General features: G+C 41.5%; 1 protein-coding gene across 9 annotated transcripts in view; it reads left to right on the top strand.

Moving 5' to 3' along the window:
- The window catches only part of Adcy8 (adenylyl cyclase 78C), a 30888-nt gene extending 15830 nt beyond the window's left edge, over positions 1 to 15058 (top strand). For 6 of the 9 annotated variants that reach the window (XM_076829561.1, XM_076829565.1, XM_076829563.1 and 3 more), the window contains 15 exons: positions 255 to 439; positions 608 to 806; positions 4568 to 4726; positions 5345 to 5574; positions 6258 to 6394; positions 7541 to 7856; positions 7923 to 8126; positions 9639 to 9736; positions 11258 to 12124; positions 12216 to 12453; positions 12519 to 12645; positions 12777 to 12883; positions 13358 to 13621; positions 13691 to 13919; positions 13993 to 15058. In XM_076829561.1, coding sequence (XP_076685676.1) covers positions 255 to 439; positions 608 to 806; positions 4568 to 4726; positions 5345 to 5574; positions 6258 to 6394; positions 7541 to 7856; positions 7923 to 8126; positions 9639 to 9736; positions 11258 to 12124; positions 12216 to 12453; positions 12519 to 12645; positions 12777 to 12883; positions 13358 to 13621; positions 13691 to 13906 — 3347 coding nt within the window. In that variant the 3' untranslated portion in view covers positions 13907 to 13919; positions 13993 to 15058. Of the gene's footprint in view, positions 1 to 254; positions 440 to 607; positions 807 to 4567; positions 4727 to 5344; positions 5575 to 6257; positions 6395 to 7540; positions 7857 to 7922; positions 8127 to 9638; positions 9737 to 11257; positions 12125 to 12215; positions 12454 to 12518; positions 12646 to 12776; positions 12884 to 13357; positions 13622 to 13690; positions 13920 to 13992 lie in introns of those variants that run through there. The other 3 variants (XM_076829566.1, XM_076829567.1, XM_076829568.1) reach the window with 2 other exon arrangements.
- The last annotated feature ends 625 nt before the right edge of the window (positions 15059 to 15683 follow it).

The raw sequence follows: 15683 nt of genomic DNA, 5'->3' as shown, positions 1-15683 counted from the left end.
TCGCGCTATCCCTTAAATAGCCCAGCTATTGGAACAGCTCCAGTTTAGACGTTTATCGAGCATTGCAGCCAGCTTCATCATCGGATGGTGGGCTGGCCCTGTCCCGCCATCAAAATATCTGTCCGGCGATTCCAAAATTCCACGAATCAAGCCCGCAAGCCTCGAACGGTACCGACCACGGGCACCCAAGGCCGCGGAAGGCCCCCGAGCGCCTGAAATGTCCACTCTAAACGGACGCCACGCGTCGCTTGCAGGTTTTATAGGGGCTGGTCTAGACTTCTCCAGCCAGCAGCGCCTCATGTGGTACATTCTGTTCGTCGTCTATGCGCCGTACGCCATGTTGCCGTTGCCGCTTAGATGGTGCGTCCTCGCTGGCTACGGGACAGCCCTGACTCACATGGTGATGGCGGGGATAACTCTATTGCGAGATCCCACATACGTAAGGGTTTCCTTGGTCTACATTCTTCCACACGGCGATGCCCCCCCTATCCCCGACGATAAAACCACTCTTCAGCGATGCCCCGCCGCCTGCGCGCTCGCCTCTCCCTGGACCCGCGGCATTTCCGTTTCCCCCATTTTTAAATTCCCCGTCGTTTTGACATTGCAGCTGCGCGACGTCACGTGCGTAGTTCGAATGCTAACGACCAACGTGCTTCTTTATCTTGCAATGAATCTAGCTGGCATGTACACTAAGTATTTGACAGACAGAGGGCAGAGGCAGGCCTTCCTGGAGACGCACAGGTCCCTGGAGACCAGGCAGCGGACGCAGAATGAGAATAACCGACAGGAGAAGCTGCTGCTTTCCGGTGAGATATGCTTTCTGCACTCTTATCTTGAGACGAGTGGGCGTTACTCTTTAAGGGGATAGTGGGCTACCTGGGGTTCGGTTGGAGTTTAGCTTTCCATTTTGCCAGTTTCGATTCAAACAAGGAGCGTTTGAGCGCACGAAGCTTTGGGTTCCTTCTGAAAAAGGGAGTTTACTTTGAATTTCTATTAATGCTACACTTGTAACTTTTAATTTATTGAGTATTAGTATATCATATTCACGAATTTCCGAGGTTTCCTGAAACCCAACTGATTAGGTCGCTGAGGGAAAAGAGAAGGGCGCGTCTTTCTCTCTTCGATTTTTTTTTTACTCTCCTGTAGGAAATCAGAAACGTTGCTGCTATGTGCAGCGAATGGAAACCACAGTACCTCGGATACAAATCTGTTAACAACGTAAACAAATGCTTAGAATTATTTCTAAAATTGTCCAGTTATCCCTCTGTTCCCCCCTACAGCCGTGAAATGATTCTCGTAGATATACCTATAAATACTAGGTCCCCCAGGAACCGACCAGTAACGGAATTAGCGAAACACCTTGTATACGCGCGAGCTGTGTAATTACGTGCACAGGTTCGACAGGTATAAAATATATTTATACGTATGTCGTACGCGGGGCACAAAGACGAAGAGGGGGTTGCGCCGCAGGCACGGGGTTCGTCAGCGCGTGTAACTTGCTCAGCCGAGTGACAAAAAGGGTCACTGGACACTTTCGCTCGATTGCGCCAGATGTGTTTTACCGATAGCCTGCCAGTACTTTGCTTTTACGTACTATCGATCTCCCGGCGATGACTCGTTTAGGGAAAATATGTGAAATAGGATGAAACCGCGGGGGAGGGGGATGAAGTGGTCCGGGGACGCTTGCAGATCTGTTTTCCACAGAACTGGATTGGCAGATTTGATACTTGAGAAATTGCTTTGTTTAGTGCTCCATTGGCTTTCACGCAGGGGAAGTGCGCCTAATATCGCCTGGCACTTAATATCGCCACTCGGAATATCTCGCCAAGTAAATGCTGACAGGTGTTGATAATGGACTGTATTAGCAGCCAAGCATGCGTAGCAAGACATACTATGGTTGCAATTAGGGCTGTTATGAATATTCGAATAGTCTAAGTATTCGAATACCAGTAGAATTCGAATAGTCTAAGTATTCGAATACCAGTAGAATTCGAATAGTCTAAGTATTCGAATACCAGTAGAATTCGAATAGTCTAAGTATTCGAATACCAGTAGAATTCGAATTTCAGATTCGAATACCAGTAGAATTCGAATTTCAGATTCGAATACCAGTAGAATTCGATTTTCAGATTCGAATAACTCGAACATTATTTGAATATTCGAAAATTATTCGAACAATTAGGAAGAACGTACGTTCTCTACAGCAGGGAATATTGTAACGGCAAAGAGAAGCTGCCTTGCACCAGAAAACTTTAATGTTTCTGTTTTCTTCCACAAAAATAGGGTTTGGTATGAATAATAAGAATACAATAATTATTACTATTACTATTAATGAGCATTATGATTCAATATTTAATACATTACGTTCCTAAATTTAAATAGAATTTATACCTTTCGTTTCAAATTTAACTTTTGGAAAACAAAAAATTGTAAAGGCTAATATGAAAAGAATAGCACAATAAAGCGTGAAAAATCTTTCACGTTTGGATTCGAATTCGGTGCAATCGGAATTATTCCATGCAATTCGAATTATTCGAATACTGCGAATTATTCGAATACTCTGAATTATTCGGTGCAATCCGAATTATTCAAATACTTCGAATTATTCGGTGCAATCCGAATTATTCGAATACTCAAAATTATTTGAATACTTCGTACTATTCGAATTATTGGTATTCGAATGTTTACAGCTCTTGTTGCAACGTCTAGCGTAGGAGAAGTATTTTAGCGAATCATGATAGTTTGAAAATTTCTTGAATCCTGACAATTTTACATCACATTGGGAGGAGGTAAGTTTAAAAATCCTACGAATGCATGAATATTTACTGGGAGTATCTAATTAACGATATGCTTGAGCAATCGAATCGGTTCCAATATTTTTGTTAACGGAAACAGCTTTTTTGTGTCTTTGCCAACGTGAGATTGAGTAATACCACCTACCAGTGGTTTCTGCGGAGTCGATTTGCAGAGCTACACAGCTGAACTTTGTCTGTTCAACATGTAAACCCGGCCGTCTAAAAAATACGCAATAATATAACTATTTTGAAATTGTATTTCCTTATTTTTATAATAAAGACATTTTAAACAATAATCCCAATAAAAACAGGTTTGGCAAGAAACCTTCAAAATATTCATGCGGTTAAATATAATTTAAAAAACTATACACACATGAGTTAATTAATCTTTGTCTTGCTTTTTTCCACGCGCCATTGAAAATCTTTGGACTTTAACAGTTCTAACCTGTCGCACACGAGACACAAACAATTTCTTTTTTATCTGAGAGTAATTAGAAACAAAAGTATCGCTTACCCTTCAATTGAGAACGATTTGAATTGTGGCGAAATTAGGTGGCACTTACCCTATATTTCTGTTAACCACTTTTGGGGAAGGTAATTATTAATTAGCCAGAGGTGATCATAAAATTATTAGACAATCTATTTCGAGTAGGATACTATGCTTCTTACAATGAATCTTAACACTTTCACTTTGTAACCACACTGATCTTCGAGGTGTTAACCCTCGCTTGACGGATGCAGGGTCCATTTTGACCCGCCCTAAATATTAAGCCACATGTGTCGCTTATTATTGACATCACTTCTTGAAAAATATAAGGACTGTATAGCTTTTTTGGGGTGTCTATCAATAAATTATAGGTCGAAGTGGGCAGGATTAATAAATCTCTGAGGTATCAGGATTATTTAATATTTCGGGGGAGTAAGAGTCGAATAAGTATGGCTGAGTTTTGAAGGTATCCAGAGTTGGAAGATGTTAAGGGGTTATACCTAGTCAGGCGGCCGAAAAGAGGCGAATATTTGTGATTTTTTTTTGAAGAAGCGGAAGCGTATAATTTTACAAAACTTTTTGCGTTTCAAAGAGCAACATTTAAAGAACATTTGGTAATTTTTTCGTGGAAAAATATTTACGATTATAATAAAATAACAAGCGACATCCAAGAAGCCTTTTTAAAAATTTGCTTTTGCGGTGAGCATTGCCATTCGGAACCAAATTATCTAAAATCAAAAAACAAAAAAGATTTCGTTAGTATATTAATGTATCCTCAGGTTGACGTAGAGAATTTTCCGAAATATTAAGTTAAAACAAAATGGCGGCTATTTAAAATTGAAATCCTGATTTTTTCGCGTAATTTTTGCAGGAAAAAATCAGGATTTCAACTTTAAATAGCCACCATTTTGTTTTAACTTAATATTTCGGAAAATTCTCTCCGCCAACCTGAGGATACATTAATATACTAACGAAATCTTTTTTGTTTTTTGATTTTAGATAATCTGGTTCCGAATGGCAGTGCTCACCGCGAAAGCAAATTTTTAAAAATGCTTCTTGGATGTCGCTTGTTATTTTATTATAATCGTAAATATTTTTCCACGAAAAAATTACCAAATGTTCTTTAAATGTTGCTCTTTGAAACGCAAAAAGTTTTGTAAAATTATACGCTTCCGCTTCTTCAAAAAAAAATCACAAATATTCGCCTCTTTTCGGCCGCCTGACTAGGCATAACCCCTTAAGAAGAGGTCTCCAGAGTTTTGTAAATGATGGATGCTCCTTACAGTTTTGCCAGATTTCGTGGCCAAAGAAATGATCCGTGATATCGCCCGTGAAACTGCTCGAGGTGGGACCATCTCCTTCACACCCAATCAATTTCACAGGATATACATCCATCGGTACGAGAATGTCAGCATACTCTTCGCTGACATCAAAGGCTTCACTGGTATGTGATTACTTGTTCACTACAGGCTGTTCATTATTAATGATCCCAGAGAACCTAATTATAAGTTAGTAAAACATAGGTGGCTCAAAGGGATTCAGAAACATAACACCAGAACTACCAAACCAGTCAAAATAAATTTGGTAATATAATATAATTTGGCAACAAACTCACCATTTTTAAGTTGAAAAAAGTGTATTTCTAAGTAGTCTAAATATGAACAATATTAATGTAGTATTTTTTAACAATATAAAAATGAAAAAATACGAATAAAGGTTTATTTTTCTAGCACAACGTATTTTATAAATAATCAGACACTTTGACTGCTCTGACAGAAGTAGGTATACACTAATTATCGGTAGTTCTAGTGTTAAGCAGGGATTTAATGACCTTCAATGACTCCATTCTTACAGGTTTTACTTTAAGGAACAAAAGTATGTCTCATTAGAACAAACGATTTTATGTCTGAAAAACATTCCTGTACGATAGTGTTTTCGATAGAATTTTCGTTTCGAATTGACAATGATTTTTCCTCGCCTTAAGCTACTAAACATCGCAGCTTTGATATGCCTCTACGGATTCTGCAAGTTTCTCAGTGGATTATTTGAATGTTTATTGTAGCATTGGCCAGTCATTGCAGCGCTCAAGAACTAGTGAAGGTGTTGAACGATTTGTTCGCCCGTTTCGACAAGCTATCCGCGGAGAATCATTGTCTGCGTATAAAGTTACTGGGCGACTGTTACTACTGTGTGTCTGGTCTACCGACTGCCAGGAGCGATCACGCTCACTGCTGCGTCGAAATGGGCTTGCATATGATTAAAGCAATAAGGGACGTACGGTACACGACGAAGGTAATGCAATTTTTTTAGCAATCAATAGATATCTACGTACTTAGATCCCCAACCAGTAAAGTATCAACTCTCGCCCTATTTTCAAAGCATTTGTTTGGTAACGTGATCTCAATTCCTAGACCTGTAGTTAGAAATAAGGTATAAATTCGATGGTACAAATAATTAAAAACCATCGTTTCTACGTCTACTCATCTCCAAATTTAACCCTGGATTACTAAACATTCGTAAAAAATACGACTCTAAAATAAAACTTAAATACATACTTTCGAAAAAAATATTTTTATTCACGCTGGAACATAAATTTGACTTGAAATGTTTTTTATTCGGCACAACAAGGACACTGTTCGTGTTACAAGCTCGAGATATTGGTTTCTTGCATTTCACGCGGAAGTTGGTTGTCATTTTCCTTGGCTTAATTTTTTTTTTATTATTTCTAGGAATCGTCGATTTGCCGTCGTGATTTTTACGACAGTTTAGTAATCTCGGGTTAATTTCGTGGTATATAAACGTCTTCAAAACTTCCCCACTTTTGTTTTTTTTTCACTAACTTGAAGCCCAATTTTTATGCCTTGAAATTCAGAGGCTTCAAAAGCAGAAATTTTTATTCCCTCTAAATGTTTTGTGTCCCTGATGTCACTGAAACATGTGAGTATAAGATGTAAAAGAAATCGGTGCACGCTTAGGTCGACCTGAACATGAGAATAGGGATCCACAGTGGCTCGGTGCTGTGTGGAGTCCTGGGCCTTCGAAAGTGGCAGTTCGACGTGTGGTCCTACGACGTGACGCTAGCCAATCACCTCGAGAGTGGAGGCATCCCCGGGTAAAGCAAAAATATCAATATAAAAATGAAGAAATTCCACTACCTCGGTTACTACTACTGAAAACAGTGTCCCCTTGCGAACGCCTACCCTCAAGTCTCATAAACGCTGCAGGTAGCACCAGCGGGAGCCCCAAAACCTGATGCCCCTTACTTCCCATACAGCACACTCTCGTTGCAGCAAAGTTACAGAATATTGCTCGATGAAGATTTCCCGTTTCTTTACTATCTTTACATAGTATTATGAACTACTTAAAAAAAAAGATTCAGTTAAAAAACTATTGTTTTTCCAAAGTTATGCATAAACATCCGAAAGTCTCTTGATTTTAGACGGCCAAACGATGGGCCTGAAAACAGCTGTATGTCGTATCTGAAGTCGAAAACAATAAAATCTTCTTATAAAGTATGTCAATAGCTATCGTCCAACGGGGCCGATTTTGAAAATTTTGAAAAATAAAGAAATGCTAAGAGATCAAAGGTAAAGTTACATTTTTCTAAGAGGAAAAGCCCCTTTTTTCTTTATAAATAATAAACGGGGAATCGGAATAAAAAAAGCCCTCGCTGGACGATGTGGAATCTTATTACGATCCTGCATGCAAAATTGGAAGTGAATTGGTTGAACGTAGCGCGAGTTTTTAGGCCCACCGTTTAGCCGTCTAAAATCGAGAGACTTTCGGATATGTATGCATAACTTCCGAAAAACAATAGTTTTTTAACTGAAACTTTTTTTATAAGTAGTTCACAATACTATCTAAAGATAGTAAAAAAACGAGAAATCTTCATCAAGCCGTTGACTTGTAAAAAAATCCACAAAACGTACACATTTTGCGAGGCTTCAAACGGGTATACCCCCTTAAGTCCTGAGCGCGCTACTGACTGATAACCAAGGGCTATTCCAATTGACTAGAACGGAGCCACTCGCAAGGGAACACCGCTAAACCGAAAATTCCGATTTTCATGAAACTCTGCAGCGTCTGAAAGTCCTGTCTATCCTGAAGTCTGCTGAACGCTCTAGCTTCACCAAGCGCCCAAAACCTGATGCCCCTCACTGCACACAACCAGACAGACGTGCACAACCCATCCAAGCATTCCAAAGTTCGAACATCCACCGCAAACCTTGAAAGCACACAAGAACTGAACGTGTTCCAGGAGGGTGCATATCTCAGAAGACACCCTCAACTGCTTGAACGACGTGTACGAAGTGGAGCCGGGGAACGGGACCGAAAGGGACAACTACTTGAAGGAGAGGAGCGTGGTGACGTATCTGATCAAGCAGGTGGAGCCAATGAAGCACAGGCGAAGGTATTCGTCGCGGCCGAAAGCATGCTCCGAGGACGAAACCACCAAGAGCAAGAAGAGCTTCAAGCTGAACAACCCGTTAGCTGCGAACAGCAGCGTGCCAAATACTTCCACGGAGGACGACACCATTGGCGTCGACTGGACGCCGGAAATCCCGTTCGAAAACGTTCGTATCCTGCTGACACCTGGGACCAACGAAACTCTTCAAAACGCTTATATCTTGTTCTTACAGTTAAATACCGCGACGTCGGTCAGTAACCTGGAATCGGAGTACCTCGAGGAGGAGAACGGCTCCGCGAAGGCCCACAAAGCTGCGCCGTCTTCCGCCGAGATGCTGAGGGCTGCAGGCCTCGAGTCCGCGAGCAACAAACGCATGAGGTCCGCGAACATAAACGCCTGGACTTTGCGTTACAACGACGAGAGCCTAGAATCCAAGGTGGGCACGTTAATATGAGACTCTTCTCAAAGAGCTTGAATGTTTCAGTGATACAGGCATACCATAAACCAGGCGTAACATCCATAAGTGGCTGGGTCCTCAGTAAATGTCGACGAGCAACGAGCCAACGTTGCTGAATTGTTTGTACGGCACTGGGAGTATTTATTGCATCACTCGAATACTTACAAGGTCACTAACCCGGAAATTTGAAAAATTATGAAACTTTTCGGATATGTAGAGGATAATATGTATTATGTAGGTGTGTATTACGCAATTTTTTTGCTACCCAAATTCGCTCTAAAGGGCTGAAATTGACCATTGACAATCCGGCTATTTTCTGATTTTGTGGTATAACTTGTCCTAATTAAAAAGAAGTAACTTTTGCTTGAAAACTTTTTTCTTTCGTACAGTTCGCGAGTTATAACGCATGAACAGAAAAGAGCTGGCTTTTCAAGGGTCAATTTCACCCCCTTGGGGTGGATTTGGGCAGCACAAAAAAATTGCGTAATACGTATCTATATAATACTAGCAAACTACTCCCGCGCTTCGCTTCGGGCCTAAGGGGTATTAAGGACTCCGTGAAAATACATTTCACTCCTTTTCATCACCCCTAGGGGTTGATTAGGGCAAAATCCTGAAATTGGTTTTTAGAAATTTAGGTGGGTAACCTTTTGAAGTAAAAGCCACGTTGATATCTAATCGGGCCGAAGAGATTTTAAGAAATCCGTGGGAACACATTTTACCCCTTTTCACTCCCTTGGGGGTTGATTAGGGTAAAATGGTGAATCTGGTTTTTAGGCATTTGTGTCAGTAACCTTTGTAAGTAAAAACCAAGTTGATATCTAATCGGTCCTAAGAAATAATGAGTCCGAAAAAATATATTTCATCCCTTTTTACCCTCTTCGGGTCGGAATTTCAAAATATCCCTTCTTATCGAGCACCTACGTCGCAAAAGGGATATACCCTCCGAATTTCATGTTTCTAGGGTCTGCGGTTTGAGCTGGGCAGTGATGAATCAGTGTCACAACGATTATATAAGTACAGCTGCGTGTACAAATTGCGCGATGCACACAGCGCCGCAAGAGAAGAAGCGTCTAAAAGGCCTCAAAAGATATGAGATCAATTGTTAAGCAACCCAAATTTGTATAAGCAGAATTAGGGCATAAGTAAGATCATATCGTAGAGAGGTTCTCATTTGAATTTCATTTCCTCTTCTTTATATTCGCAATTAATTCGAGAAAAAATATTTTTTGGAACGGCGCCAGACATTTATCGCATTCGCAAGAAAAACACCACGCGCTGGGCCTGCATACAGTGCCCGATATCTTCTTGGTTAAAATAAGTTACATACCATCTATTTTATCAATCATGGAGTTACGAAGATTGTTTCATAGGACGTGGATTTGGGGGTGATGCAATACATATTTCCAGTACTATATCTGTGAATGCAAATGCTGCTGAACATTTCTCACATTGTTTCTCAATCCTCACAACTGTTGTCGCTTGTTGCAGTTTGGACAGCTCAGGGAGGACATGTTCAAATCCAACATGATCTGTTGCTACGTCGTGTGGATATTCATCGCGATCAGCCAGGCTGTCATTTTACCAGAGTGAGCTTCCCCGCGCCTCTTAAAGGCAGGTTCCGGTCTAAAAGTCGATTGTTTTTTTATTTAATTTTTCGAATGTTCAATCTTTTAGGAATACGTGTTTAAAAGGATTTATTGAAATTCGTAAAAATCCCGAAGTTATAGACATTTAAGTAGCCGCAAATGCATGGGTAACAACCGGCCACTCGGCGCTCACGTGAAACTTTAAGCTTGTTTTTGTCGAAACAGTGTTCTCAAAATTGGTGGCACCTGTATCTCCAAAAGTTATTATCCGATTCGACTGAAACTTTTTTTATTTTGAAGTATATACATCTGGCTAGGGAGAGAACCAGAAAATATTACAAAAGTTGAAAATTTATAATTTTTAAAGGTGTCGAAAGAACGAAAAATATGAGGAAAAAGTGATTTCAAATTTCAAGTGTTGTAATTTTCTAAAAAAAACTGTCATATTGTCATTTTTGCTGGTTTCCCCTTAGCCAGAACTACATTCTTCAAAATAAAAAAAGTTTCAGTCGAATCGGATAATAACTTTTGGAGATACAGGTCCCACCGATTTGAATGAATTTTTTGACGCCTCAACTTTAACGACTCCCCAGTGTCGTCTGCAATGATTAATTATAAAACAAAAAATATATTTCTATAACTTAAGACATCCTTAATATAATGCAAAAAGTCCCATTAAATTATATGTAGTAGTTTTCCTTTAATTAATTCCTAAACATCACCTATTTTTATGGGCTCTAGACCGGAACCTCCCCTTAAGGGGTTATGCCTACCTGTGAGGTCCGAGAAAACATTTATATTCGAGAATTTTTTGTGGAAAAACTTGAAGCCTTTTTTACACAAACCTTTCTGTATTCGAATATGTACATCTTAAACTACTTGCAGTAATTTTTGCGATGGAAAATATAAATAAATAAAAGAAAAATCAGCAATCTCCGGGTACCGATTTTTTTTTTGCAGTAGTTTGTGGTGACCACTCTAATTTGGATCTGGTTCATCTGAAATAAAAAATTCTCGGGAATTCAGTCAGTATATTATATTATCTAGTCCTTAATCGTTCATCATACTGAAAAATTAATTTGCTACAAAATGGCTAGAAAAATCTCATTTTCCATTTTCAATTGTAAACTAAAAAATACGCAACAGAAACGAAACATCGACGATTAAGGACTAGACAATCTAATATACTAACTAAATTTGGTCGAATTTTTTATTTCTGATGAGCCAGGTTAACACTACAGTGGCCACCGAAAAGTGCTTAAATATAAAAACGCTACCGAGAGATCGCCTATAACTCCATTGTTTATTTAGATTTCGCATTGTAAGAAAAAACGACAAGAACTTCAAAACATGTACAACCGTTTATATAAAAACGACTTCAAGTTTTTAAAAAAAATCCCGAAAATGCTCGTGTTGTCAGACCTTACAAGTAGGTATAATCCCTTAAGATCTCTGGCTAAGTGTTTAATTCTTCAACCCACGTCTGAATCCCGCCCCACGTTATACACCCTCGCTTCGTAGCTGCACGATCCTCCTAGCCTCCCTGCTGCTGACAACGCTGATTCTGTTGGCGTCCTCAATCCTGGTGATGGCTGAGGAGTTCAAGACCCTGCCGACGTATCTGCAGCACGCCTCCTCGATGCTGGTGCACAACAAGCAGCACCGCACACTCTTCATCTGCAGCGTGATCAGCCTCATGGCTTTGACGTCGATCGTCGGTGTCCTGTCGTGCCCCACGTCGATCCGACGGTACCCGGAGGCCCTGGTGCTCGAGCAACAGCAACTGGTAACCCCGACGTTGCGGCCGGAACGTCTGGTGGCGACGACGGTCGGGCTGGACCAGTTGATACTGACGTTCCTGGAGACGGCCCTGCGCGACGATACACTGGAGGCGCAACGAAACGCCTCCGCGAGGAGGAACCAAACCGAGGTGCCCGGTTCGAACGGTATCGAGATAGGATTAGCGAGGGCCATCGACGACGGGGCTGATCTGGCGAAAGGTCGACGAAGAAAAGAATTCTTCAGGTTTTATAGACACGAACAACGCCGCGGGCTTCCATCTGGAAGGCATTACAGAAGGCTTACTCGTGATCGTAGGAACGAGGACGTGGTCTCGAGGAAGATGCTGTCGCCGCCAGAAGCCGAGCCAGGGTTGGACGCCCTGTACTCCATAGACTACGACGAGGAGGTCACCCTGGAAAGCACCTGCGTGCGGCCAGAGTACATCGTGTTCACCTGGATCCTCTGCCTGATCGCGCTCGCCTCGGCCCTGAAATTGTACTACCTGGTGAAGACTGCCCTGGCCACGATCATAGTGTCGACCTACGCCGTGCTGATCCTCGTGGTCTGCAAGGACTTCTTCTCGATCCCTGCCGACGAGAAGAATCTGTGAGTCCTCATCCAAGCATCTTGAACGAAGGGTCTGGGTCCGCGAGGGAAATGCTGCATCCCAAGGTGATCGCGGTTCTGCTTCTTCCAGAACGTCCATACCGCTTTCTGCACAGATGCTCACGTTTCTCTGCGTGTTCCTGGTGATGGTCACGTACCATGGCAGATTGGTGGAAGTCACGTCCAGGTTGGATTTCCTCTGGAAGCAACAGGCTGAAAGGGAACTGAGCGACATGATCGAGTCGCGGCACAATAATATGCAGCTCCTGAAGAACATTCTGCCCGACCACGTGGCTCATCACTTTCTAACGCAGGATCGAGCTCCCGAGGTATGGGACTTGTGTCTCCTATCGAAGGGTGAATCTGAAGACTTTTTTTCTGAATTTCTCCGCAGGAATTGTATTCCCAGTCGCGCGACAAAGTTGGCGTGATGTTTGCCAGCGTACCAAACTTCACAGAGTTCTATTCAGAGGACGTGAACAAGGGAATGGAGTGTATACGCTTGTTGAATGAGATCATAGGTAATGTCCAGCTGATTAGCGTATCTCGGTTAGAATAGTCATTAATGCTCCGTTGTAATTTTGCCCAACACGCTTAGAGTAGTCTGGTTACAACGACGACGAGTATCTGTACTACGATAATTTCTTTCTAGCTGATTTCGACGAGCTCCTCGATGAGAATCGGTTCCATTGTATTGAAAAGATAAAGACAGTCGGAGCGACTTACATGGCAGCTTCTGGCCTCAATCCGTGTGAAAATGTAATTTCTTATCATTCAAATGTCTCTTCTTGTGTCGCATGAGGAACAGTGTTCGATAAATATCTGGCGCTGCGTAAAGTGTTTGACGTAGTGTAGTTGGTGTATTCAGTGTTTGATCGATAAAGCCTTTCAAGCAATTATTTCCAGCGATGGGACCAAGTACGTCGCAGGTAGAATCGAAACCTAATAGGATACATTTGAATTCCATACGAGTACTTTGAAAAAGGAACCTTCCGTGTGCCTATTGTAGGCTTCGAACTGAGTTCCATGGTAGCGAATACTTTGCGAGTAACTGAATTGAAAATCTGTGTTCACGAATACCGTTCAATCCCAAAGAAATAAACCCTGGGTATTATGTCAATTGATACTCGTGAGTACGTATTAAACTTGGTCCTATCACTGAAAGCAACTCCTATCACGCAAGCCGGAATTTCATCCGGCTTCTCAGTAAGCTTTCGATACGCCTCTCTTTAGGACAGAAACAAAGACGACATGGAGCACTTGTGCAGTTTGGTAGACTACGCAGTAGCCATGAGGCTTCGTCTGGAGGATGTGAACATCCACTCGTTTAATAATTTCGATTTGAGAGTGGGTATCAGCTGCGGTCCACTAGTGGGAGGCGTCATTGGGGCCAGGAAGCCGGTGTTCGATATATGGGGCAATACGGTGAACTTGGCTTCTCGTATGGATTCCACAGGTGTCATGGGGAAAATACAAGTTCCGCAGGAGATTGCCAGGGTAATTACCTACTGCTAAGTCGCAAGAAACTTCTAACGCGAATGCGAGTCACTTATTTCGTCCTGTCAGTTCTTGGAGGCCAGGGGATACCAGACCCAGAAAAGGGGCTTCATCGAGGTGAAAGGGAAGGGTGCGATGGAGACCTACTTTGTACTAGGCAAAGGTAGCATGGAACAGCAAGGCCCGAGCAAACAGCACACGACTAGGTGCCGAAGCCTCGCAGCCGTTGTGTACGGTGTCGTTCAAGCACGTCGCAAACAAATGCGAGCCCTTAGAAGAACATAAGTGTCGTATTCGGGTCAGTTTCTATTTGGTTGTTCTGCTTTGAGGTTAACTGCTACCGAACACTAATGATCATTCTGCGATTTTAGGTGGATCACAAACACCAGCGATTCGCCATCGGCAACCGAGAATACCTAAATGGCTATCCATCTAAGCACTAACCGTGCCCAGCGCAGTTAACTTCGGTGATCTAATGGGAACCGGTGCTCCCTGCGCAGCGTAGCCGTTGGCGAGTCTCTTTTCAATTCGTTGGTGCCTAGCTACACAAATGGTCCACCCTCCATCAAATTATTTAGTAGCCGATGTACAGGTTGAGGAACTCACACTAAGCCGTCAAAGTAACTCTCTTATTTATGGAGATACGAACCATTGTTTCAGAGAACAGCAGGCCGGCGTGAGTTGTGCGGGATGTGTGGAATATTCCGCACTTAAGGTTTTGCTGTATGTAGAATTCCACGTTCAGAAATTTGGCAGTATTTTTTTATTGTTTCTTGGCATACCTTTTATTTTAGGCTGTTGAAATTTGAGCTTTCAATTTGTATTCCCTCAACTCCATACTCGGGAAGAATTTGCTCCGCCGACCCTAGACAACAGTCGACTGTACTGTTAACAACTGTAAAGACTTTGGATGAACTTCTCTACTAATAAATATCAGTACAATGAAAGTATAACATTGTACTTGAAGGAATAAAGACGATCCTATACATATGTCGTCCACACTTTCGCATCCACGTAGAACAATATATTTGTGCAATGTTTCCCTTGAAACGAAATAACTTTTATCTGAAACATTTCTTCGTATCTTCACGAGTAGGAGAGTTATTTGGATGTTCTGTTTTAAGTACTTCCTCCCCTAATAAAGTTCAAAAGATGACGAGCAATTATAGTTAACATATTAACCACTACAATTTTCTTTGCGAACTGTCTGGTTAACGTGTTAATTTATATGCAAACGATGTTTGTCGCTAGACAATTGTAAATTAACTTTCTTTTGTATCTATAATCGTATTATGGGTATTAATTTTCTGCTCACTTCTGTCTCGTTCACGACTCTTTGGGAATGTAATACTTCTGGAGCAGAGTATTGTGGTGATCGGAATGGTCACGAATCCACAAACCTTATTTTAATAAACCTGTTAATGTGGTTAGAAAGAATATGCGGTTTACTTAATCGAAATTCAAAATGATAAAAGTGCATTTGCCATGAATGTCTCTAGAAGGGCTATAATTTTCGTGTACTTTGTGAACGTCCGAAAGTAATCTATAAACCAGAGTTGGGCAAATTTTATTTCGAATAACGAATAACGATTTTATTTGATGAAAAATTATTTGTGAATAACGAGCAAGTCTGTAGCGTTATGCGAGCCAGATTTATTTAAATAAGAAGTTATTCGTTATTCGAGAGAGCTCAGCGACGAATAAATATGACGAATAAGCGGCGTGACTGTGAGGGGAACGCTTTTCGATTTAGCAGGCGACCGGGTCGATCATGGGCGTCCGGAAGGGGGTGCAAAAGGGGCAGTTATCTCCCCCTGGCTTTTGAGAAAAAATCGCTCATTTTTCAAAACTGATCTTTATTAAATTTATACTAAGAAAGGGAATATTTTTAAATTTCGATTTTAAATTTTGAATTAATTTTGGGTGAAAAAAAGCAAGAGGGGTATATTTTTCTTTACCATCATCCTAAAGTTGCCCTCCTCTCGAAAAAGCCTCCGGACGCTCTTGAGGCCGACTATTGATAACAGCCTGTTTATGTCTGGTTGTTACAAACAAGGATACT

The sequence above is a fragment of the Andrena cerasifolii genome, chromosome 16, assembly GCF_050908995.1.
Source record: "Andrena cerasifolii isolate SP2316 chromosome 16, iyAndCera1_principal, whole genome shotgun sequence".
Lineage (NCBI taxonomy): Eukaryota > Metazoa > Arthropoda > Insecta > Hymenoptera > Andrenidae > Andrena > Andrena cerasifolii.
The sequence above is the reverse complement of the archived record's forward strand: the minus strand, read 5'-3'. Positions and strand labels throughout refer to the sequence as shown.